Below are 24,779 nucleotides of genomic sequence, written 5' to 3' on the forward strand. Positions count from 1 at the left end.
TTAACCAAGACCCAACCCCCCATATGCCCCGATCCTCGGCTCCTTTCTTCCGCTTCAACAGCAGGGGTGAGGGGGAAACTAAAGACCCTCGGGGGCACTGGCGCAACCTCCTGGCCTCTGCTGGGTCACCCTTTGTGCCCGCGTAATTCTCCTTTACGCACGTTCACTTGCTCCCGTCAAGACCTCTGGAATTCTTTACCACCCGCACAAGACCATCCGTGTCTCCCTCAGTGGGAAAAAACGTTTACCAAAGAAGACAGATCCAGTTACAGGAGCGTTGAGTGTGCACGGCGTGCTTTGGATAACCACGGGAACGAAAAGGAGGGCGGGAATTGAACTTGACTGCACTCTTAGGATAAACAGTTGAGCAAAGTGTCCTGTTTTTCTATATATAGTATTGGTTGTTGATATTAAATACCGTGTGTAGTTGACATGTCCTGTGTGACATGTTCTTTCTAAAACTATTTTAACAATAAAATATATGAACATAAAATATGTGTGAAGATTTATGACTCTACATAAAGTCATTTAAAATGAACCAGTGAATGAAAGGATGTTTAAGCAGGGACAAAAACACCGACGGAAATGCAGTATCGTTCCCTTTCTTATGAAATGTAACCTTAATGTTAAACAATAAATCTATGAAAAAAGCAAAAAAATGAAATTTTATATCTTTCAATACACTTTAAAAAAGAAAATTCTTTAAGCCGATGGAAACCGTGCCAAAAATTAAGAACAAGTTCATTTTGATGGGCGTCTTTAAAAGCGCACGTGTTTTAAATGAGGCGTGGTGTGGGCGGGATACTGTCGTCGTCTCGAGTTATCATTTGTGCTTTGGTTTGACAGCTCCAAAGAGAGGGTGGAGTTTGTCAAAGAAGGGGTGTGTGCGTTTGCGGAATAAAGGCGACAACTGCCTCAAATATGCGGTTTAACCTATTTGCCACAAGATATAACGTTTTAAAGTCCTGCTACTGAAGTCAGGAAGATAAAAAGTGAAGGTTGACCATCTTAAGTTAGTCTTGTCAGCGGTAGAAGAGAGAGCAAAATTAATTTTGGCTATCTCATTGGGAACATTGGTTTTAGAATCAGTTAAGAGGTGAACTGCTGTAAAGCAAAGTGTCCGGCGTAAGCGTTGTCACTCGCTACAGACAGACAGCGCAACGGGAGGATACACTTAAAGAGCGACAAAGCGCACGATGGATCGTAAAATCCCTGATTTTGCTGGTACTTGGAAAATGAAAAGTTCCGAGAACTTCGAGGAGCTTCTCAAAGCATTGGGTAAGTAACCGAAATGACTGAATGATGCTGCTGCCGTGCGCAAAAAAGGATGCGCAAAGGTGAATACATACAGAAAATAGCTAGCCCTCTCCCAAATACTGTGTGTGTGTTTAGACTGGCTGGTGTTAGGGTTGGTACACACTCAATACAACCTCAAGGACAAAATAGATTTAAAGTCAAGCGTAATACATTCATTTAATGAAATATAGATAAAAACAAAACAAAAATGCTTGCTTCGTATTGTTTGACCATATTATGCTTTAAAGGGGACACTGGTGAGTGACTGGAAGAAGGCATGAACAGTTGCGCGTTCGCATGCAGAGAAAGATGTGGGCATGAAATGCCTTGAGCGCACCAGATAAATGACTCACTTTACGCGAGCGTAAATTGCAAATGCTTGTGTTGGAAAGTCAGTTCACTGCTGTCGTTCTCGTCAAACAGACTTCTTTTTTCAATATTAAGCATTGTTCACACCACAATGACCCGTAACTTCCCAATTTGAATGACGTCCCATTTAACGAGGGCACAGCAGCCACCCAAACAGTCCTCTTCAGCAGTCATAGCTCTGTCGCACAAAGAAAGCGAATTCCCTGAGACGTTCGAGTGGTTTAAAAGAATGATGAAAATTCAGCAGACAGGTTAAAGTGGCCGGAGAGGGAGCACAATAGAAACTTGTGTGTACCCGCGCCCGTGTGAGAGAGCCCTTGCTGTTTCTAACATAGACGTGTGGGGACAACGTGAATTATAAGAAAAGCTGCTGGAGACAAGATCCTTCCTCCTCGGAGGACAAATGTCCTCCTTAAAGGGGGGTGTCTCCATGAAGAATGTGTGTGATTGACATATTAGTTGATTGAGGAATTTGCTCTAAGAATGTTTCACACACAGACACTTCCACAAACGCATGTACTGTACATACACAAGCATGTAACTCTACACACTTCAACAAAGAGGCATACAAATTTTTGCCTTACAAATAGCCTATTTCTGTGCGCAGATGTGCTCGACCTGTCACCACGCCCTGTCATCCCCTCCTCCATCTTCAGTCCTCTTCTCCAACCCTTTAATTCTGAAATGCTTCCTCTGACTTGTGACACTGACCCTGACCATCTGTGTGTTCTCAGACATCTTTTCTGGGTTATTTGTTGGGTTTTGGGTTATGACTTCATCAGATGGGAGGATTAAATGCACCGACTAACTGAGGTTGATGTGACACTCAGAGAAGTTTGTTTGTGTATCTCTGTTTGTGTGCAGATGTCTGAAACAGATTTTCATTTCACCTATCTTGTGTCGTGTTGATTATAGGGCTCCTTTATATGCAAATAGAAATGTGTTGTTGAATTTGCTAACACATGTCTGCCTGTGTGTCTGCCTCAAGTTTGGGCTTTCCTATTGACTGCCTTTACGTGTATATATTTACCCTTGGTGACAGGTGGGAATGTGTGCGAGGTGAGTAGTGTGAAATTCTACTCAACGCACACACACAGACAGAAAGAGAGAGAGTGGTGGGATCTGGCCTCTTTACATCTAGCTGTCTTTTTCCACACTTGACTACCTCTTCCTTTCCTTCTGTAGCCTCTTTTTCTTATGTCAGTACTCATGCCCTCCCTCGACCATGCCATGCTTTTGTCTTTCTTACCTCTGCCCTTCCCTACTTCCACACTGTGTTCTATCCATTTCCTGTCAGGAAGGTTTAATAGATTACAGCATCCCCTGTGGCTGCTTGAATAACTTCCCCCTCTCAATGTATTCACCCAAACGCCCACCCACCCATCAATGCACACACGCGCACATACACACCACATTCAATCATTCTGTTTGTGAGAAATTAAAAATCTGACATTATAGGTATAATATATTACACCCTAATGTTTTGTAGAGATATGCCTATAGATTTCTCTGATCTAATCAAACCAAGTAGGCAAATGAAACTATCCTTTTGTTTTATATTACAAAGTAGACATGAACTGTTTTAGACTGTATCCATGGTATCCGTTACTGTTGTTTCTGGTCTGACAGAATACCAGAGTATATCTACGGTCTACCAGTCCAACTATCCATACTCTTTGAGAATTCATTGCAATTATTTACATTTGTAATCTCAGGTCCCTGAGACCCCAAATGCAAATATTTTTATCATTGATTTATTTATACTATGTCAGCGTACACTGTAAAAAACTTCAGTTTTACTGTTTAATTTTTTACATTTTGCATTTTTAAAATATGGTAAAAATATCTCACTACAGAAATAGAAATTTACAAGTTGGGTGTAAAATGAAATATACGTTTTTTTCTGGCGGCCCAGCTGCTGAAATATTACAGTTGTTTTAAAAGGATTTTTTACAGTACAGCTTATGTCTTGAAGAACGGTGTGGGTGTGTTAAAATTAAAATCTTAAAGTGACTTTGTACTTATCATGTTTGTATTACCGCACCTTTTATTTCTCTGGGTGCTTGTCAAATTCCCTCTATGGGATCATATCTGATGTCATCAAACAGTGTCGACAGCGAGCGCAGATGTGCGGAATACAGCCAGTCTAAATAACATCACTTTCTCCCAATTATCTGTCCAACCACTGGACACTTGGATTAGAAAGAAATTAGTCTTTCTGTATTTTTTATAAATCAGGAATTCCCCTAAATGTCTATGGACGCTGGTGTAATGCAGTTTTCAATGATCATATCACTGACTGTATTGTGAATGCATGTGTGTTTCGGCAGGTGTGAACGTGATGCTGCGAAAGATTGCGGTGGCGGCGGCTTCCAAGCCATCTGTGGAGATCACGCAGGATGGAGAGGACCTGTCCATCAAAACCTCCACCTCTGTTAGGACCACCCACGTCACCTTCACCGTAGGACACGAGTTTAATGAGAGCACTGTGGATGGACGTCCGTGCACGGTAAACACATCCAAAAAGCAAGATGTTATGAGATGTGTGTGTGTCATTTTAATATCTGATGTGGATTCAAACACACCCAACATCTCAGAGGAGCTATCAGACTGGAAACACACAGCCTCCACCTATTTAATTTCCATTCTCATGGGCACGGATCGTTTTCACACTGTTCTTTCACAGACACACTGTAAAAAAGCCTTTACACATTTGTCTTTGTGTTTCTCAGAGCTTTCCTCGCTGGGAAACGGACAGCAAGATCAGCTGCGAGCAGACTCTACAAAAGGGCGAGGGGCCGAAAACCTCATGGACCAGAGAGCTAACCAATGATGGAGAACTGATTCTGGTGAGAGGTTTACAATTTTTGGCACGTGATATATTTGGGTTATCTGTTTAAATTGCCGGCCTTGCGTTTGTAGCACAAGCAAAGTGCTTTGATCATATTTTTTTAGTTAATAGTCTTTTCCTGCTTTTCTTGGCAGACCATGACCGCAGACGACGTCGTGTGCACGCGTGTTTATGTCAGAGAGTGAAAGTAGGAGGAAAAGGGAAGATCACTCACTCCCCTAGTTATCCACAATGACTGTGATTTGATATAATCCATTTCCTCTAACCCCGATCTCATCTTTCAAGCTTTTTTGTTGACAATGTATTTGAATAATACATCAGAGAGCCATGCAAATAAATGAGCTGATTCAGCTCCTGATATTCCAGAAAACCAAGCAAGGTTTAGGCAAAGTTTTTTGATCCTGACAAGTCAACTCAGAAAAAAATCATTTTGGGCTCAAAAGCACTTTTAACGGTCAGTATCTACAAAAATGAGAGTTGAATGGGAACTTGCTTTTGATAAACCAGTCTGTCATAATCATATAGTTACCTGTTGAGAAACAGCAGTAAGACAGTGAGTGTGTCTTTGTATTATATGTTGTCTAAATATGTTATGTCTGTAGTTTACTCATCAAGTCCTCTTTTTTATCTTATCAATTGTGATATCATCTCCACGTTGCTAATGCTTTGTATATAATTTAGTAAAACAAACCTGAGTGTAAGGTTTTCATCCCAGATTATCGTTTTTTCATTATGTTTTTATATAAACCAATCCATTGCTCATATCTGTGCATGTTCAATAAAGGTAACTGCCAACTGTTACACAATTTGTTCTCATCTCTGTTTTTCAATGAAATATTGAATTTTGATGCAATTAATATTAGTCAATGTTATATTTAATGAACACGTTTTTTGGCGTTCTCTCCCTGTGTTCTCACATTGGTGGGTTCAAATCTTATTTTAGTATTACTGTCAGCTGGCTGTAACTAGAATAACTTGTCTATGTCTCTCTCCCCCCTCGTTCTCTCCTTCTTGATTTTTCCATCACAGTCTCTCTTGTCACCATCTCTGTGTGTCCCTGTATTCGGGCCTGGCGACCCTTGAGTTTGGATAGAATGACTCTTCTTCGCCTTTGGGTCGGAATGTAATCGCCAGTAAAACGGGTGAATGTGAATATAAAAATGAAACACACATCATCAAAGATGTTTTTCTAGTTAGATGATCTTCCACTCGCGTTGCTATGGCGATAGAACAGACCTGATGATCAGGACCGTGGGTCATTTTTAAAGGCACTAGAACTAGCCAATGGGATAAAGCAGTTAAATAGAAAAAAGCTGACTGTTCAGTCGGGGCAGGAAATGCCGGTTGGATTACAAGGTGAAGATGATTGACGGCAGATGTGCTTAACAAGGAACGGGATCAGAGAGTGGAAACTCGGGACCATGAAAGTACTGAGGACCAGCACACATACACAGACATACCTGTATGCACACTACTGTACTGCACGGTCACAGACAGACAGTAAAAAAGTACACATTTACTTACAAATAATACAGTGCATTCACAAACATACAGCTGCATAGAGACAAATACGAAGGAAGAATAAAGGTGAAGGTGGAATGTGGTTTAGGGGTGATGCCTGCAGCTGCACTTGGTTACTGTGTGACCCCAATAAAACCAACTCCTCTCTTCCTCCTGCCCCTTATAAAAGACCCCAAATAACTGCCTCTACTTCCTCCTTAATAACCCCCCGGAGCAGTAAAAGGCAGCTGTCTCTCTCCCCTCTCAAAAACCACCCGCACGTTCGCACACATATGAAACCAAACATGCACATTCTTCAGAACCTTCACGTGTACCATCAAACACTTACACTTTGAGCACAGACCGTAAAACCACATTCTCACACACATGCACATGCACAGGCATCCACAGCCTGTATTGGGCCCTAATAGAAGAAACCAACATAGTGACTCATTAACTTCAAAGACATTGAAAACGACCCACTCACAAATACATGCAGGGCAGGTAAATCAGGGGTAACAATATCTACTCATGGTTTTGACAAATGGCTGTTTTTTGAATATCATTTGGCTGGCAAGCTAACTAGATAAGCAAGTAATCCTTCATGTGACAGATCAAAAAAGACATTCACAGATATGAATACAAGTCAAGTGCTTGCTTCCAAAACATTCGTCCATTAAAATTGAACTTCATTACATGTCAAGTGGAATCTAATCTTGTTACAAAGCCGTCTAGAAATCAACCTTTCACCAGCATCTAACCTTTCACTTCTGGAAGTTGTAAATAACCCTGTGCATGGCAGAGACAAGTGGCTCATGGGAAGAGACTGTGATACAACCAAGAGCTGGCTGTCATACAAAGTAAGATTTTAATCTCTGTTGTTGAAAGATAACAGATATATCGGATCTCTGTTAAATCTGACAGCATGGTGCGATTTTGGATCCGATTACACATGTTTAAATATATGGACAGCCAGTCGTGTATGTTAATATGTGCCCGGCGGCAAAGACAGGACTGTGAAAGACACAAAGATTTATATCCTTGTGTGTGCGTGCTTGTAGGTAGGCACTTTGTCAAAAAGACTGGCAAATAGGTAGAAAAATGACACCGTGTATGTGTGTGAAGTTTTTAAGTGACATGTACAAGCATGTGTGACTTTACAGGCTCTACTATTCGTGTGGGGACCAAATGCCCCCTCAAGAAAAGTAAAACTTGAAATCACCTACACTGCACCAACCCCCATGAGAAAAATGTCTTCATATACAGTACATACTAAATAATGTCTAAATGAAAATCTAAAAATGCCATGCTTGGTAACAAAAAAAAAAACAGAAGTCAATGGAAAGTCCCCACCGTTATAAAAAAGTGTGTTGCTAGTGAGCAATGGCCCACAGACAACACACTCCATCAAGGCCCTGAAGGCTTTAAGCAAAGCATTATGGGTCAAACCTACCTAGAGCTGATTGGTGCATCACACACCAGCAGTTTATCGGCTGGCCCTGATCCATGAACCTCGAGGGCAGTTCGAGCGAGGTACTTACACACACGCACAAAAGTAAACAAGGTTAAGATTGACAAATACGTTTCTCACACCCATCACACCACACACTTAGCTTGGCTTAACTGCCAAAGAGGCCAAGAGACGAGTCAGACAAACATAACTACACGCACACTCGGGCATTTCATTCCAGCTGGGAAAAAAAAAGTTTTGTCTGATGCATTTCTCACACTGGTGCTGACTCAAAGCGCGCTGGCGGTGAGGATTCCAAGTTTCCAGACGTGCGGAACAAGTGAGTCCCACACTAAGGTGTGGAGGGAGGAATCACAGGGAAACAGACTCATCTCATGGCTAGGCCCCTGGGTCAGCTGTGTGAGTATCAACCTCATTCACATGAAAGGTTTCAGTTTGGGAATAAACCCTTATGCAACGCAATTTTAAGAGAGCAAAGCCATCCCTAAAATAGAAATCAGGCCAACGGGATCTCCTGGTGCATTTGCATCAAGAATAACGTTTGGGAAATTTAAGGATACCCGAAAGGGTAGATGAGGTCAGCAGACGTTACCGAAAGAACACAGCACTGACCCCAATGGCTCACTGGGGCTTTTATAGAGTAAGACATCAGTACACATTAAATGGGCAAGTTCAAACACGCTGAAGTAACATTTATAGACATTTCTTGGGAAATCTGAGGCATTTTCTGCAGAGACGTACAGTCAGACAAATGCATGCACACTTACATCCTTCATTTTTTCCTTTTTGATCGTAGACACACACATCATCCAACATCACTCACACACTACTGAGCTGATTCCAAATCTACAGGTTTCACGCAGCGCAGTATTGTGCTGTACTGTATTGTATATCTGCGGGAAGCCACATGTCTCTTTTTGCTTGTAGCAGCAGGCAGCTGAAGGGGTCAGTGTGGACTGCTGGGTTCTGATTAGTTCACAGAATAGAGACAGTAGAAACGTCCAAAACACACCCGCTTCATACGCTTTCCCAAAATCTGCCCCTTTGTTTGAATACGTTTTGGCCTCAATACTCACTCTTTAGTAGCAGAAGTGTGTGCTTTGAGATGCGTGTGAACACTGTTGTTTTCATTACGTGAGTGTGAGTCAGAAAGAAAATCCTGCTAGTCCAGTTCAATATCAATTAATAGAGAGAGAGAGAGAGAGAGAGAGAGAGAGAGAGAGAGAGAGAGAGAGAGATGTGAAATACCATGGTTATTTGCCAAGTTAAAGCTTTTATTGATGTTTACAGTGTCATTTTAGATCAGACAGGTGAAAATGACTGTTATTTTGTCAGTTCATTTTAAATGTAATTAAAGACTTTTAATGCACACCTGTGCGTTAAAGGCTTTTAATGCACACCTTCCAGCCAATCAGAATCCAGTATTCAAACAGACCAAGGTATAATTAGATTTGTTTGACATTAACCTAAACACCCTTAGCAACGCTCATAAAAAACGGCCGACAAAACACAACTTGGTTCACACAGTTCATAAACGAGAAAGAAATAAGAAGGCTTCAACTGTGCATGCGGAACCAGTTAACAAACAGCGCAATTGCGCCACCTCTAGGATTCTTAATGAAAACTTGTCAAAACCCAAAAGTGTTCCTCTGTCGCCCTCTGGGCGACAAATAGCCGCACAACTGGGGAAAAGGCTAAAAAATAAATGACAAAACGATATTCTGGAATTATATTAATAGTTTGATTTTGCATTGATATTCAGAAATTAGCGGTAATAATATAAATAAAATAAAGTGTTTAATTATGACTCAATAATTATAGCCCATTTACTAGATCAAAACATTCCAAAATTACAATAAACATTAAAACGTTCACAAATTAAACATGCTGTTAAAGTCCCCTTAATATATGAAGTAGAAATACGATGCTGATCTGGTGATTTAAATAGCTTGAGTAAATGAGTTTTCCGGGTCATGTTTTGAAAAAAAATCTTAACCAAACAGAGCTGATAGCCTAATGTATGTGGAATTATGGCGAGAACAAGTGACCAAATATTGTTTCTTATAAAAAAATTACCCTGAATTTCACGTTAATAATGGTCTTTGTAGACATTTTTTTTATAGAAACAGCTTCTGATATTTAACTTAAAGTTACATAAAACTACAGTATTGTCACCGGAATCTACATGGAATCCATAATAGAATTTATTCGCTTTGGTTGGAAAGTGTGATACTATTTTCTCTCAAAATCAATCCAACAAAACCGCGTCAGATGTTCAACAGCGATACAGTGGGAGCGCACAGTCCTATGGAGAAAGAGAGAGAGAGAGAGAGAGAGAGAGAGAGAGAGAGAGAGAGAGAGAGAGAGAGAGAGAGAGAGAGAGAGAGATTTGTGGGCCAGACTCAAAAAGAGAGATCAGTTAACTGAGGAAGACGGAGAAGTCTACTGAGTAAAGACACTCTTTTACTTTTTCGTAGTACATGTAAATCTGGGGAAGATCACTTACAAATAAAATGACACAAACTTCAACTCAGGACAATCATTCAGGATAATATTTCACATTTCTTGTGGGATGCAACTCTTTCGGCGTAGAAATATTTTTGACAGAAAATCCAAGGAAAACTATATTTTGAGTTTTGTTTTGGCGGATGTGTTTATTTTGGAAAATTTGCGGGGCGCCTGTTAGAACTACAACAGGTGTGGGATTCACAATTAAGGTAAAACACAGCCTTACTATTGTTTAAAATACTCTTTAATCAAACTAGTCTAAACTATTGACACTACATATGTCATTATTTTCTAATTATTAGCTGTGTATGATCTAATTTTTAAAACGATATAAAATTACACGTTGTCTCTTATAAAACTTTCACTGCAGTGCAGAAAGTGCAAAGTGCACATCGTAGTTTAGTTTATTTTTAAGCCAAAATGCATAAAAAGCTGCGATCATGCCAGAATGCATTACAGTAATGTCTTTCATGCGCAGGCAATGTGAAAGAGGTGCGTGTGTTACCGCACGAGAGTTATGCCATTGGATCGGAAGCCCTGCATCTCTACCTGAAAGAACAAGCGCACGCATGTACGCGCGTAGTTACGTGCACGCTCTTCATGTAAACTTACTGCATCAAAGACCAAATTAAAGAAACACAAGACTAATTGATCACACGACAGATGGAGATTCATAAGTACCTGTTGTATTTGAAAATCGCCGTTCTTCTTCAAGGTGAGTTTGACTTAAGATATTTTGGCATGCGTTTATTTTATTCGCTTAATTTCTTTTCTTTTTTGCTTAAATTCAGTTTTGAGTAATCTCTGTCATTTAGGCCTAGCTGTTAGTAAACCATACTATTCATAGCCCAATTGTGTCCCTACTTTAAAAGACCTTGAATTAACCAGTTTGTTGGTTTGGTAGTTCCAGACACCTCGGATTTAAGATATTCCCACCTCAACCTGGACTTCTGGAACGGTGCTGTTTTAATGTTAATAAATACTTTTAATGTTTGAATATGAATAATTCAGTAAAATTAATGTTTTCATGATACTAACTACTTTTAATTTGACTAAATCCAGATGTTATTTGCGTTTGAGGTGGGAAATATCGTAAATCCGAGGTGTCTGGAAGGTCTGGAACGCAGCAGCATATGTTTACCTGACTTGGGCGTGTCAAAAGAGAGATGAAAAGCTTGTTCGATTTGATGCGGCACCGCAAGATCCGACAGGCGGATGACATCAAAGTACCGCGAGAGCGATTCGAAACCAAACTTTTTATGGTTTTTCGAATCGCTCTCGCGGTACTTTGATGTCATCCGCATGTCGGATCTTGCGGCGCCGCATCAAGTTAAACAAGCGCTTGCTCCCGCGCTACTTTCATGTGATACGCCGGTCTGGACAACAAGCTCTTGGTTAGCATCCGAAATTGCGATTCGTGGAATTAGGTACACAGTTTTATTAAGAACTAAATTAATCAACTGCTGGTACAGGATGCACGATTAGTATGTATGTGTGTAGCGTGAAAACATTAGGATACGTGACCTTACCTGTAAATTCAAACAGCTAACAACCACGAGAAAAGCTAGTCGTATTGTAATACACGAACACATTTCTTAGTAACTAGACTAAGACTAATTTTAACCGCTCCAGCTAGCAGTTCTTCCTTACTTTTTTTTACTTTTAGAATTTTACTTCTCCTGTGTGGCCTCATACGTTTTTTTTTTCGTTTTTTTATTAACTGAACATTAGAAATTTTACAAACAAAAGTGGTGGCCTCATAAGTTTGACACGTGCAGTAGAACATCTGGGTATTTCCTTAATTACTTACCTAATCACAAGCATGTTCTTTTATTTGTTTAGCCAACACTCTCATATTTTGTTTGCACAGCACAACAAATAGGCCTACTGCTGTGGTTAGGTTATGTTTAAGTGTAAAGCATGCAAAGCTTTTCATCTAATTATAACTTCATCCCTTTTATCACAGCTTCACATTTTCACTGAAATTACTTTGGCTATCACAAGCGTGACTGCTGTAGCCCCTATTTAACCATCTCAGAAAGGCATTGTGAGAGAGACCTTTGTTCAAATTCATCACTGTAAGATTTGAGATAAAGCAGTCTATTTATTGTAGTAGCCTGCTATTAGGTATAAAACGACACACGTCTAGACAAATGACTGTAAAAACATAGAAAAAAATAGAAATCCTGCTTTAATGTGCCACAACAGTTTTACAGTTAACGTAATAGCAGACTTTGTGTTTTTAGTTGCTCAATGAGTTACAGATAAACGTTTTTTTTTAATTGAAGTGTAATATGTGTGTGTTTATAAGCATCTGTGTGATAGACAAACAATTTGTGGCCTGTGCATTGCCAGTCTGTTTTTGAGCACATATGCTACTGCTAATGGTTTCTCCAGATCTTGGGATGAGTAAGTTGTCTTGTGTTTTGCTACAGTATGTTCTGCTGTAGATGGAGAACACAGGTGTGGACTTTGGGAATTCCACCCCCTGTCCCCTCTATCTCTCTTGCACCATGTATTCCTCTCACGCCTCCTTCCTTTTTCTTAGGAAGAGTTGATTGAAACAGAACATGAAAAGAAAAGCCAACATGAGCAGAGAAAAATAATGAAAAGAAACAATTCATTTAAATGCAATTGGGTGTAAGTGTAACCTTTATCTAAATCCACTAAAGCTATACATTTTATGAGTCTGCACTGCATTTTAGCACTTTGGTGGTGGTGGTGCCAGTGGTGCTGATGTGAGAAACCATAAGAGAGGACAGCACAGAGATTTAAAGGGACAGTTCACCCTCGAGTTGTTCCAAATCTGTATACATTTCTTTGTGCTGATGAACAGAGAAATATATTGGAAAGAATGCAAACAGTTCTGACTACCATAGTAGGAAAATTGCTTTATACATTTCTTTGTTCTATTGAACACAAAAGAAGATATTTTGAAGAATTTAGGAAGGCAAACAGTTCTGGGGCACTTTTGACTACTATTGTCATTTTTCCTACTATGGTAGACAGTGGTGCCCCAGAACTGTTTGGTTACAAGCATTCTTTCATATCTTTCTCTGTTTTTCATCAAATCAATGGTGAAATGTTCCTTTAATTAAGATAGTAAATCAGAAATCAAACTCTGTATGTATTGCATTACTCAGAATGTATGTAATTGGGTACCCATCTGAACTAAGGAGTAAAAATGGCCTGACAGAAACAAAAGCGTTTAACTTTTTTACATTTTTAACATTAATACAAGTGTTTTCCCTCAGTGGTTATTTTAGTAATACGTTCTGTCTCAGTAATGTTTCCCATATGTGTTCAGATCATGTAGTCATATAGTGGCATAGCTGAAATGTACATTTGCATGGTAAAACTCACTCATGGTGGCATCCCTCCAATGGTGAATAAGAACGTCTGTGTCTCAACGTGGTGTGGGTAATATGTGTGTTTATGTGTTTGAAGTCAGAGAATCTGATTTGCCTTCCAGACCATCCACAACCAAACTACATAAATGTTTAGAGTTGTCATGACAAGGGCCCTGGAGGCAGGGACCAGGAAAAACCACAGAGCTAAAAAAGAGGACCAGGAATACTCGAAATCTTTCTGAAGAATGAGGGGAATATTTGGATGAATATAATTGTTGGGAAGAGATGGAATGGATACCAGATTTGTTCAGTAGCACATAGCAGTGCCGAGGTCACGGGATCAAATCCCAGGATATGCACAAACTGAAAAAGTATACGTTTAATGCACTGAAGGTTGTTTTTGATACGGAACATAACTACAACAGAGAGGCAAATGAGAACAAAAGAGTGAATTGTGGGGCAATAAGGGGGAAAATAAACAAATTACAGAGTGTATCCCATTTCTTCTTTGATCCATCTGGATGCCCCATGTTCTCATTCCTTTGGAAAGAGAGAATGAGCGGGAGAAATTCAGGGACCCTGTTTGAGGTCTGTGGGGTTTGGTTTTATGCCTGCTCCTTTTCTAAAAGCCCCCCCTTTATGTTGGTCTGCTCTCTGGATAAACAATCCTATGAAATCCACCCAGAGCATAACTTAACCCACAGTGAATAAGACCTCAGTGTACGTGTGGGTTTTAACTGTATCACTCACTGCCGAGTTCAACGGAGAACTCCCCTCAGATAGGTTTCAGTGTTTTAAATTTGTTCTCTGTAAGAAGTTGGATTGACTGGTCAGCTGTGTTTTGGACTGTCAGGTTGTTTTGATTTGCATTTGCCATGAATTACAAATAATTTATAGCTGCAGTCTCTCTCTCTCTCTCTCTCTCTCTCTCTCTCTCTCTCTCTCTCTCTCTCTCTCTCTCTTAAATACACGCACACGTATAAAAAGCAGGTCTGTATGTCATAACAGGGAACCTCTATGTTCAGTAGTTATTACAACCGACACTCTTTCCTCTCTTCACTTCTCACTTTCACACTCTATCCTTGTCCTGTCTGTCATTTTGTCCCCGGTTTCATTCATACAGCAAAAACTCATAGTGCACACTGTACAGATTCTTCTGTAGATAAAGTCGAACCAAAGGGATGGATGAACTAAAAAGAAAAAATCAGTTAAAATATTTTGAAAAATGTCTCAGTGGTTTTGTGTTCATACAATCAAAGTCAATGGGGTCCAGTGTTGTTTGGTTACTAACATTCTTCAAAATGTCTTCTGTTGGGTTTTGCAGAAGAAAGTCATACAGGTTTGGAATGAAGTAATGATGAGTAAATGATGAAAGATTTATTTTTTGGGTGAGCAATCCTTTTGAGACTCATTTCTCTGTCTTAGGGCTGTGTAAGTGTTTTAACATTGATGTTAAGAGGCCGCGGATCTTTAGTGGGCCTGAAGATGCTCTGTTTGGCTTCTCTGTGCTACAGCATGACAACAAGGGAGAGAAATCGTGAGTACTGTACTACAGCACCTCACATTCACGGTACCATGTGAATGTTGTGTTTTACTGTATGTCATTTTCATATTTCCATGTATTTTACTGTATGCAAGTTTTACATATTTTTTGCCTATGTGCCCTTATTCTGAGGTGTCAACAAGTGATCACGATCAATAACATAAAGGCTTTCTTATGACCTTACATCCAATGCTGTTGCTTGTAATCCATGTTGTTGTATTCACACTGGCTTTTTGTTTGTGAACAGAATTCTGGTTGGTGCTCCATGGGATGGGCCCCACAATAACAGAAAGGGAGATATTTACAAGTGCGTTGTTGAAGACGAGATCAATTCAAATTGCTCAAAAGCTAACCTAGGTATTGACTTAACTTCCTGCTCATTGAATTTGACAGTTTGTTGTCTTTTTTCCTGTGAATGAATAGTAGATGTTTACAGCATATTTGTATGTTTTTTTTCCATACAGGTGAAAACGCATTTCAGAATGTGTCTCGTAATCCAAAGAATTCTCATTTGGGGATGACCCTGACCCCTACTGCTTCAGATGGCTTTTTGGTGAGATTTTATTTGCAAGTACAACCACGTAAAAAGAGATTATATTTAAATTACAAACTACATGTCTGACCACTAACATGTAGGTGATGTAGGAATGTTTATCTTGTTCATATGTGCGTATGCATGACTGAGGAATGAGCGGTTCTGAAATTCTATTCGCACCCAACCACCACCATCTGTTATGATCATCATCATATGAATGTGACCACCTGCAAAACAGTGGCCACTTTTGGAACGACACATATGTGTGTGTGCTTCTGTCTAGATTTTGAGGAGAGTAAAGCAAATGTCAGTGATGTTGGATTTTATAGAAGACCCCTTACAAAAATGAACCAGGGTTTTACGCTTAACACTTTAAAATAAGGTTGTAGGCCTATTTGTTAACAATTAGTAAATGCATTACTAACATAAACTAACAATGAACTATATAGTTTTTCAGCATTTATTTATCTTTGTTAATATTAGTTAATGTCAATACAATTATTCATGTTTATGGTGCATTAACTAATGTTAACAGTTACAACGTTCGATTTAAAAAATGTATTATTACATGTTGAAATTAACATGTACTAAGTTTAATTAATGCTGTAGAAGTATTGTTCGTTAAATAACGCCTTAACTAATTGTTAACAAAGAAATACAACCTTATTGTAAAGTGTTACTGCTTTCACTACAGTTAAAACCAAAACATAGTTAAAAGGATAGTTCACCCAAAAAATGAAAATTCTGTCATCATTTACTCACCCTCAGATTGAACCAAACCTGTATAAATGTATTTGTTCTGCTAAACACAAATGAAGATATTTGTAAGAATGTCAGTAACCACTCCCATAGTATTTATTTTCCCTACTATGGCAGTAAATGGGGGGGTGAGATCTGTTTGGCTACTGACATACTTCCAAATATATTCCTTTGTGTTCAGCAGAACAAAGAAATGTATACAGGTTTGGTACAATCTGAGGGTGAGTAAATGATTACAGAATTTTTATTTTTGGGTGTACTGTCCCTTTAATATAATAAAACAGTTTTTTGCCAAAAACACCACAAAATTACATTTTAACCACAATTTGTTTTTCATTCTCATAAGGAATGTGTTTGATACCCAAGGAACACACTGATATTCAAAAATATGCTTATACATTTTGTATAAAACCATCTGCTAACCTAATTCATGTTAAATGTGGGTATGCAGAGTGAGAGACAAAACATAAACATGGCACGAGACAAACTAAACCTCACCTGACCCAGACACAGTCAGAGCTGCCAAACCTTCTCCTAACATATTCCTATTGTTTTAGCCTGTGAAATTCTTTTAGCCACACACACTCTCACTTACATACTCTGTATTGGGCAGAACTCGGTGAACCAGATCTGTCCAGTTCTGGTGCTGCTCTGCTGTGGGTTTGCTGGAATTGCTGGGTGGCTATCGCCAGTAGTCCGAATACATATGAGCGAGTGAGTGAATGACTTCCTAGAGGCATGCACGTATAAACAAAAATGTGTTTTTGTGTGAGTGAGAGAGGTTTAAACTGAAGAGAGCAAATAAGCACATACTCTGGGATACAGTCATACATAGTTCACCATGGTATAGGCCAATAAAAACTATCACTCATAGTTTGGTTGTAATGAGCCCTACATTTCGCATTCATTCTAATATGACTGCTCAACCAAATGTACCTGTTTAAGGATTTGTGAGTCTGTATGTGTGTATGTTGGATTGACTTCTTCTTTGGTCAGCTCTATAACAGGATCGGAATGTGACTCAAGCCCTTTGTAATAACAGGCCATGGAAAAGCCATAGCACCTCTCGCCCTCATCGCCACTTCAAATCTGTCTCTCACACTCATTCTGTCCTTTTTACGTTCTCCATCTCTCCATCCCTCTGTTATAGGCCTGCATAATAACAGGGTGTGGAGTCACAGAACATTTCTTTCCTCATCTACCCCCCTGCCGTCAAACTATTTCTTTTTTCTTTTGTTTCATTTAGAAAGGGTTCGCTCTTTTACGCTTTCATCTTTTCCAGTGTGTGTTTTCTCTCTCCATCCGTTCTGTTCTGTTCTTGCCATGTGATCTGTATTCCTCACAATGGTTTTGCAGACAAATAAATGGTAGGCTTTCAAGATGTAAATATTTTTATGTGTTTTTTCTTTTATCCCCATTGCCATCTAGTAATTTGGAAATTCTTCATTGCAAGGCACCATTCAACTCTGTAAAGACCTTTATGACATTAACCCGCATTTATCAACAATTCTCTTTTTTTCTTAGTCCCATTTTTGTGCTCATTATTTCCCCTAGAAACGAAATACCACAAATGAAATGTTGTTAAAGAATTAGTTCACCCCCCAAAAAAATCTGTCATCATACTCAACCTTTTGTTATTTCAAACCTTTATGACTTTCTTTCTTCCTCAGAAAACAAAAGAAGATATTTTGAAAAATGTTGTTAACTGGACTCCATTCACTTGCATTGGTTTTGTGTCCATACAATAGAAGTGAATGGGGTCCAGTGCTGTTCGGTTACCAACTTTCTTCAAAATATCTTGAGCACAAAAATGGGACTAAGAAAAAAAGAGAATTGTTGATAAATGCGAGTAAATGATGACAGAATTTTAATTTTTGGCTGAACTATTACTTTTATATCTCAGTTTTTCTGATGGATGAAAACTTTTGGAGACTTTTACTTAAGTCATTATATTTTGAGGGAAAAAAACATCTCAGCAATGTCTCAAACTGAAATTTCAATATTGACTCACATTTATCATAAAATGTATTATCTGAGCTATCCACAAGAGCTGTGTTGCACTAAGCTTGTATTATATGTCAACAATTGTTAAATAGTTTTTTTTAATCTAAATATTTTTTGCAAAAACATCTCAGACAAAGTTGATTTGTCTATAGTGCAGAACTGAGAACATTAAGTGAAAGAGCAAGCACTGAGCAACATAATTCCTTTGGCCTTTCCCACTGCCATTAATTTCTTTCTTTCTCTTCCTCTTTGTCCCTTTTTTTTCTATTTTCCCTGGTTTACGTCATTTGAACAGATTTTATTGGTCTGACCAGAAGCCCTGAAAACACACTCTCCTCCCTTTTTTCAAACAAAAGAAATATGCTGTAAAAGACCATAACGCATTCAAATTGATCCTGCAATATGAACAAAATCTCACGCTGGATGAAACATGTGCACAGACCGTCTCCGTGTCATCCACAGGCATGTGCTCCACTGTGGTCTCAGGAATGTGGTGCATATGTGTTCAGCACTGGAATCTGTGCATCTGTCACCAGTGACATGGAGCCCAAGGATGTCATTGCACCCACCGCTAAGAGTAAGATGAACATAAGACAAATAACACTAAGGCATGAGAGTGACATTTCACATAGAAGTTACAGATTATGTGTAGGGATGCAGTAAAACAATTGCAAATGTCCTGTACCACACCTTTAGAGTCAGTCATTCATACGCTGTAGGTCATAAAGTGAAATTGGCTCAGCCACCTTATGGAAAGAGTATTTTGAGAAATCTGTTTGAAAACAATCCTTATTCTTAAAAGGACAGTTCGCTCAAAAATACAAATTCTGTCATCATTTACTCACCCTCGAGCTGTTACAAATCTGTATAAATGTATTTTTTCTGATGAACACAGAGAAATATATTTTTAAGAATGCTTGTAACCAAACAGTTCTTGGCCACCATTGACTACCAGGGTAGGAAAAATTACAATGCGCCCCAGAACTGTTTAATTTTCTAAATTCTTCAAAATATCTTCTTTTTTGTTCAACAGAACAAAGAAATTTATAAAACAATTTTTATAGTAGCCAATGGTGGCCAAGAACTGTTTGGTTACAAGCATTCTTCCTAATATCTCTCTCTGTGTTTATCAGAACGAAGACATTTATAGATTTTATAGAGTAAATGAAGACAGAATTTTCATTTTTGAGTGAACTGTTTCTTTAAGTCCTGTATGTTGATGCTAACTGTGCAGAATTGAAACACTTTACCTCCTTTGTGTCTGTGTATGTGTTTTACAGGGTGCACCACATACATGGACATCGTAATTGTTTTAGATGGTTCTAACAGTATCTATCCTTGGAATGAAGTGCAGAACTTCCTCAGCAACATCCTCAGCAAGTTCCACATAAGCCCTGAGCAGATGCAGGTATGTATTTTTGATTATGCAGTTCCTTATTTATTCATCCTAACTTTAGCATGTGGCTTTTGGGGATTTTTTACACATACATATTCTGTATCCACATAACCTACAAACACAAGTATTTTTGTGGATGTAAATGATACAGTTTTTTTATTTACTATAATTTTAGCATGCTGGTTTTGGGGAATTTTTATACTAACATCCTCTTCTGAGTTAGACTATAAACAAATGTATTTTTGTGGTCGTTATGGATACCGATTCCTTTTTTAAATCTCTTCTTATTTTAACCTTTGACAGACCGCTTTTGTGGGCTAATGGAAGTTTGGAGAAAATTATGTAAAAATTACATATATATTTATTTAATACTTAAAGGTTGCTGACTAACTTAAATGTTAGAGGTGTCTTGATCGAAAACAACTTACACTGACATATCTTAAAATATATCAGTGCGATTGTTTTGTCTTAAGTATATTTTTAAAAATGACTTAAAGGAGCAATGTGGAGATTTTAGCGGCATCTAGCAGTGAGGTTGCAAATTGCAACCAACGGCTAATGCCACCAATCCCTTTCAAAGCACCACAGCGGCACTCACAGGACAAATATGTTGTTGTGTTTTCGCTTCTTTGCCGAAGGAGATCATGCATTTACGAAACGCGCTCTGTATAGCAGTTTGTCCGCTTAGGGCTACTGTAGAAACAACATGGCGAATTCCATTTAAGGACACCAACTGTGTATGTAGATAGAAATAACTCATTCTAAGGTAATAAAAACATAACACTTCATTATGTAAGGTCTTTATACACCTCTGAAGACATAGTTATGTTTATTATATTGCATTTCTGTCAATAGATCCTCTAAAAAATGACACACAGCACCTTTAAATATACTAATTTAACTAAGGCCTAGTCCTGGCTTAAGCTGATCTTTGTCCGGGAAAACCACCTCAAAATGTATCGTAAGCATAAAAGATTTGATAAAAGTTTTAACGTTGTTCGCAGATGAAATCGTTACTTTTTAGACTGTGTGCTTTTGTATAAGAGGCAGACACCTGGCTGAAATGTTAACGGATGTGTAGAAATGCCTTAAATGCTGTCATTTTGAGCTGTAACACAGAGGTAGGTGGTTGTGATACATTGAGCTGGTATGAGCGAGTGTGTGTAACATAGCCACAAGCCAATCGTCAGAAGAACTGGGCTCAAACAGAAACGCCGCTGACAGGCGGGAGAAAATAAATGGCAGCATGAATGTGAATAGACAGAAGTTGTGGTTTCTAGAGAAGGAGGCTAGATGGGACACAGTTAGAAACTTAGGAAGGCTTATTAGTGTTAAACTAGAAGAGAGAGGGGAATGGATAGAAAGAGAGAGTGAGAGACTTATGCATGTGTGGATGAATGGATGTTTGAATGCATGTATCTAAGTTTCTTATGTATGCTTCTTTAAGGGCAAATATTTGGGGCAGTAGGCAGACTGGGGGCAACTGGAGGTGAAAGAAAATTCCTTTGGTTTGTGGAGCATTTTTTTTTGCTCTGGCACTTCTGGACCTTCATGTGTTTTGTTGGTGGGGCAGAACGCATATAAAGATGCCAATCTCATCTTCGGCTCATTCTAGAGTTATTCACACTGCACAAATTACTGCTGCTGTATGACCTACAGTTTAGACTTTATCTTTTAAAAGCTAAAATTGCAAAAATATAGCACAAACAGTTTGCCCCGTCCCAAACACACACTATTGGTTGAGCCAGTGTTCCTATGTCGGACCAGTATGCGTATGCTAGAAAAAACAGTGCTGGTTTAATGTTTTTTATTCTTTGCTGATAACACACTTCACCTTTAACTTGAATGAAATGTTTGTAGGTGGGTGTCATTCAGTACGGAGAGATCTCAGTCCACGAGTGGTCTCTCAGGGACTATCAGACAATACAGGACGTGGTTGAAGCAGCCAAGAACATCAGCCGCCAGGAGGGCCGAGAGACACACACTGCTGAAGCCATCCGAATGGCCTGGTATGGCGACCCGCTGATCACATTCTCAAAGCAACTCAAAACAAATGTACAAACCTCTCTCGCTCTCTTTTTCAGAGCTATCTTGCTGTTCTTTTTGAAAAGGTATCACTTTATGCACATTCTACCCTTTCCCTGATCTCGACCACATCCAGAGATAGTGTAAAGTGTGTAGAGTAGTGGAGTCTGTTTGATCAAGAGCGTCTTTGTGTAGATGTTTTTGAAGGCATCTCTTTAGAAGTCCACTACCTCCTGAGAGACTCCATCATACATGTATGAGCAGTAGGGGTGTAACGGTACATGTATTTGTACCGAACCATCACAGGCAACATTCCAAATATAGTCATCATTCCTATGCCCTACTCCCTTCGATAACTTAAGCATTTGCAAATAAACATACATATTTTAAAAAGTTTTTAAAATATGCTATATAATATATAAACACCAATATCTATCAAACTTTTCAAAATATAAAATGTATTGTTTATTTGCAAACAGTTAGGTTTTATGCTTAAGTTATGCCATTAAAACAGCGACATCTGCTGACGGACACAATGCTTCGTTCTCACGTGAACATGCCAGCTGAAGATAATGAGGAAATTACATCGCTTCCTTTGCCAAGTGCATACCAAACGTCTACATAATGGAACGTAAATGCCCTGTTCACTCCAAAGTCTAAACTCCAAGGGCTCTGACATTCGAAGGGAGTACGGCATAGGAATGATGACTTCATTTGGAATTTTCCGCATGACGGCTTGGAACGAATACGCGTACCGTTACACCCCTAATGAGCAGCGATGTTTACTTTAAGTCAGATTCATTGCATGCTCTGTAGCATTCCCAACCATTTATTCCTGTAGTGTCTGTTTTAGCTATTCTTCTTTATTGGCTCCCCAGCACACCCCCACACACACAAAAACATTTGCGCACACCCGTGTGGGACACTAACCATAACACACAATACTTTTTTGTCTTATTTGTCTTGAAAAAGAGAATTCTTAAAATGATGACGTCCTGTTTAATTCTAATAAGGATCAGGAAAAAGGGGGAAAATGGTAATGTTACACTAAAATACGATTCAAGAACACACTTAATGGGTTTCTTTAGCCTTTCTATTAGTCCAAGTCATTTTGCTGTTTTACTGTGTTTGTTCATATGTTTGTGGTGTGTGTCTTTAATTTAAGGCTCAATTTAAGGCTCTTTATAGCACACATTATACAGACTTTCTCTCTCTCATTTACTCTCACTATCGCACGCTCTCTTTCACAGTAGATGAAGTGATAGTAGTAGTCGGATGAGGTGAGGAAGGTTGTAATAATATTAAGGTTTGCTGATGGAGAGGGACACGGGGAGCTGGGTCAGCAGAGCTGCAGGTGTGGTTACCATCCAGCAGACTGATCCTTAGCCTGCGCAGCTGTGCAAACACACACACACAGTGTCCAAATGTATGTATTGAGAAGACATACTGAAAGTGTTAAAGTGTTTGCTTATTCACATATATCATTATACATGCATTCTAGTTACATTACGTTTATTATGTATTGACACTTAAAATGTCCCAGCCAATATCCTCCCAGCCAGTTCTGACCATTCACACACACAAAAACAAATTTTAAAGAATTCAAGTATAGTACCTAATTGAAACACACAGTAAAATAAAAGATGTGTGAGTTAATAGCCACATAAGTCGAAACACTCAATAAAAGCAGACCAGTCTTTAAATAACACCAGCCCGAGCAATTAACACAGACTTACTCACTCAAATCACTTTCCCTGCAAGCTTTCTTTCTTTCTTTCTTTCTTTCTTTCTTTCTTTCTTTCTTTCTTTCTTTCTTTCTTTCTTTCCGTCCTATTCTATTGTGTCATTTTTCTAAATTTTCTTGTTATTTTTTTACAAACAATACACTGTCTGGTGTTATTCTGTACTCTAAGCATGGCTTTCATTGGATGTAATTAGGCAGAAGGCTGCTGGTTGTTTTTAAACTCTGTACTCTTGCGGGAAGCCACACAGTTATATTTAGCCTGAGTTTGGACAACTGCCTAAACATCACTAAGTTGACTAATGCTGACTGTGCCACGCAACTTCTTGAAAAATGCAGGTCAGACTACCACAAACAACACAGAAGTTTGCTGCATGCGTATGCACAGAAGTTATTTGTGTTACAGTTATCCATTTTGTGTGTATTTCACTGGAATATATAAACTAAATATTTTTTTGTAGTAAGAATTACTCATATGGAGAATTTACAGGATTTTTGTTTCCTGAACAAAGTTTAAAGTTTAAACAAATGTTACATTTCCCCAAAATGAAAATTTACTTACCCTCTTATCAATTATCATTCCAAACTCCTTCTTTCTTTTTAATATATCGCCTTTTGTTTTTAAAGGACAAAAGACTATCCCTTTAAAGGAACAGTTCACCCCAAAATGAAAATTCTGTCTTCATTTACTTACCCTCGAGTTGTTCCAAATCTTTATAAATTTCTCCGTTCTGATGAACACAGAGAAAGATATTTGGAAGAATGCTTGTAACCAAACAGTTCTTGGCGATCATTGACTACCATAGTAGGAAAAATGGCTTTATACATGTCTTTGTTCTGTTGAACACAAAGAAGATATTTTGAGAAATGTAATAAAGCAAACCTTTCTGGGGCACTACCATTGTCATATTTCGTATATGGTAGTCAATGGTGGCTGGTTATAAGCATTCTTCCTAATATCTTTCTCTGTGTTCATCAGAACAAAGACATTATACAGATTTGGAACAACTCGAGAGTGAGTAAATGATGACAGAATTTTTATTTGTATGTTTACGCAGATGTTTCTTTCACGCTCATCTATCTTTCTCTCTCCAGCACGGAGGCCTTCAGTCCAGAGAGAGGTGCAAGGGAAGGGGCCACTAAAGTGATGATAGTCGTGACTGATGGAGAGTCCCATGATGGAGAAGATCTTCCCGATGTCCTCTCTGAATGTGAAAAACGCAACATCACCAGATACGCAATAGCTGTGAGTACACACACACCATAATTAAACCTACAACCCCTCCTAAGAAAACCAACAGCGAGCAACAGAGTGTATGTCTGAATATCACATCTCCACTTAAACTGACCATAATTGGCGCTGGTCTATTTTCAGTGTTTCTTCTGAGCTCCACCCAGGTCCTCTCGCTCTCTCCCTCTGTTTGAATGATA

The 24,779-nt window shown here is 38.8% G+C and overlaps 2 protein-coding genes across 4 annotated transcripts in view; both read left to right on the top strand.

The window, feature by feature from the left end:
* Window positions 1–880: 880 nt before the first annotated feature.
* crabp2a (cellular retinoic acid binding protein 2, a) lies at window positions 881–5,316 on the top strand. The gene is made up of 4 exons (XM_057339999.1): window positions 881–1,278; window positions 3,996–4,174; window positions 4,398–4,514; window positions 4,651–5,316. Exons 1-4 carry the CDS (start codon window positions 1,197–1,199, stop codon window positions 4,699–4,701), a joined length of 429 nt encoding a protein of 142 aa, XP_057195982.1. The 5' UTR covers window positions 881–1,196; the 3' UTR covers window positions 4,702–5,316.
* Window positions 5,317–9,920: 4,604 nt separating this feature from the next.
* The window catches only part of itga10 (integrin, alpha 10), a 32,620-nt gene continuing 17,761 nt past the window's right edge, over window positions 9,921–24,779 (top strand). For 2 of the 3 annotated variants that reach the window (XM_057339981.1, XM_057339982.1), the window contains exons 1-9: window positions 9,921–10,204; window positions 10,474–10,710; window positions 14,771–14,882; window positions 15,136–15,245; window positions 15,353–15,441; window positions 18,649–18,763; window positions 19,467–19,594; window positions 21,443–21,591; window positions 24,444–24,594. In XM_057339981.1, coding sequence (XP_057195964.1) covers window positions 10,659–10,710; window positions 14,771–14,882; window positions 15,136–15,245; window positions 15,353–15,441; window positions 18,649–18,763; window positions 19,467–19,594; window positions 21,443–21,591; window positions 24,444–24,594 — 906 coding nt within the window. In that variant the 5' untranslated portion in view covers window positions 9,921–10,204; window positions 10,474–10,658. Of the gene's footprint in view, window positions 10,205–10,473; window positions 10,711–14,770; window positions 14,883–15,135; window positions 15,246–15,352; window positions 15,442–16,815; window positions 16,897–18,648; window positions 18,764–19,466; window positions 19,595–21,442; window positions 21,592–24,443; window positions 24,595–24,779 lie in introns of those variants that run through there. The other variant, XM_057339983.1, reaches the window with a different exon arrangement.

The sequence above is a fragment of the Triplophysa rosa genome, linkage group LG8, assembly GCF_024868665.1.
Source record: "Triplophysa rosa linkage group LG8, Trosa_1v2, whole genome shotgun sequence".
NCBI lineage: Eukaryota > Metazoa > Chordata > Actinopteri > Cypriniformes > Nemacheilidae > Triplophysa > Triplophysa rosa.

What these genes read in the sequence shown, in the direction of transcription:
- crabp2a (XM_057339999.1), top strand. Translation starts at nt 1,197, where the DNA reads ATGGATCGTAAAATCCCTGATTTTGCTGGTACTTGGAAAATGAAAAGT. An exon ending in GGAGCTTCTCAAAGCATTGG is followed by an intron (nt 1,279 to 3,995) that starts GTAAGTAACCGA and finishes GTGTTTCGGCAG; the next exon opens with GTGTGAACGTGATGCTGCGA. An exon ending in ATGATGGAGAACTGATTCTG is followed by an intron (nt 4,515 to 4,650) that starts GTGAGAGGTTTA and finishes TTTTCTTGGCAG; the next exon opens with ACCATGACCGCAGACGACGT.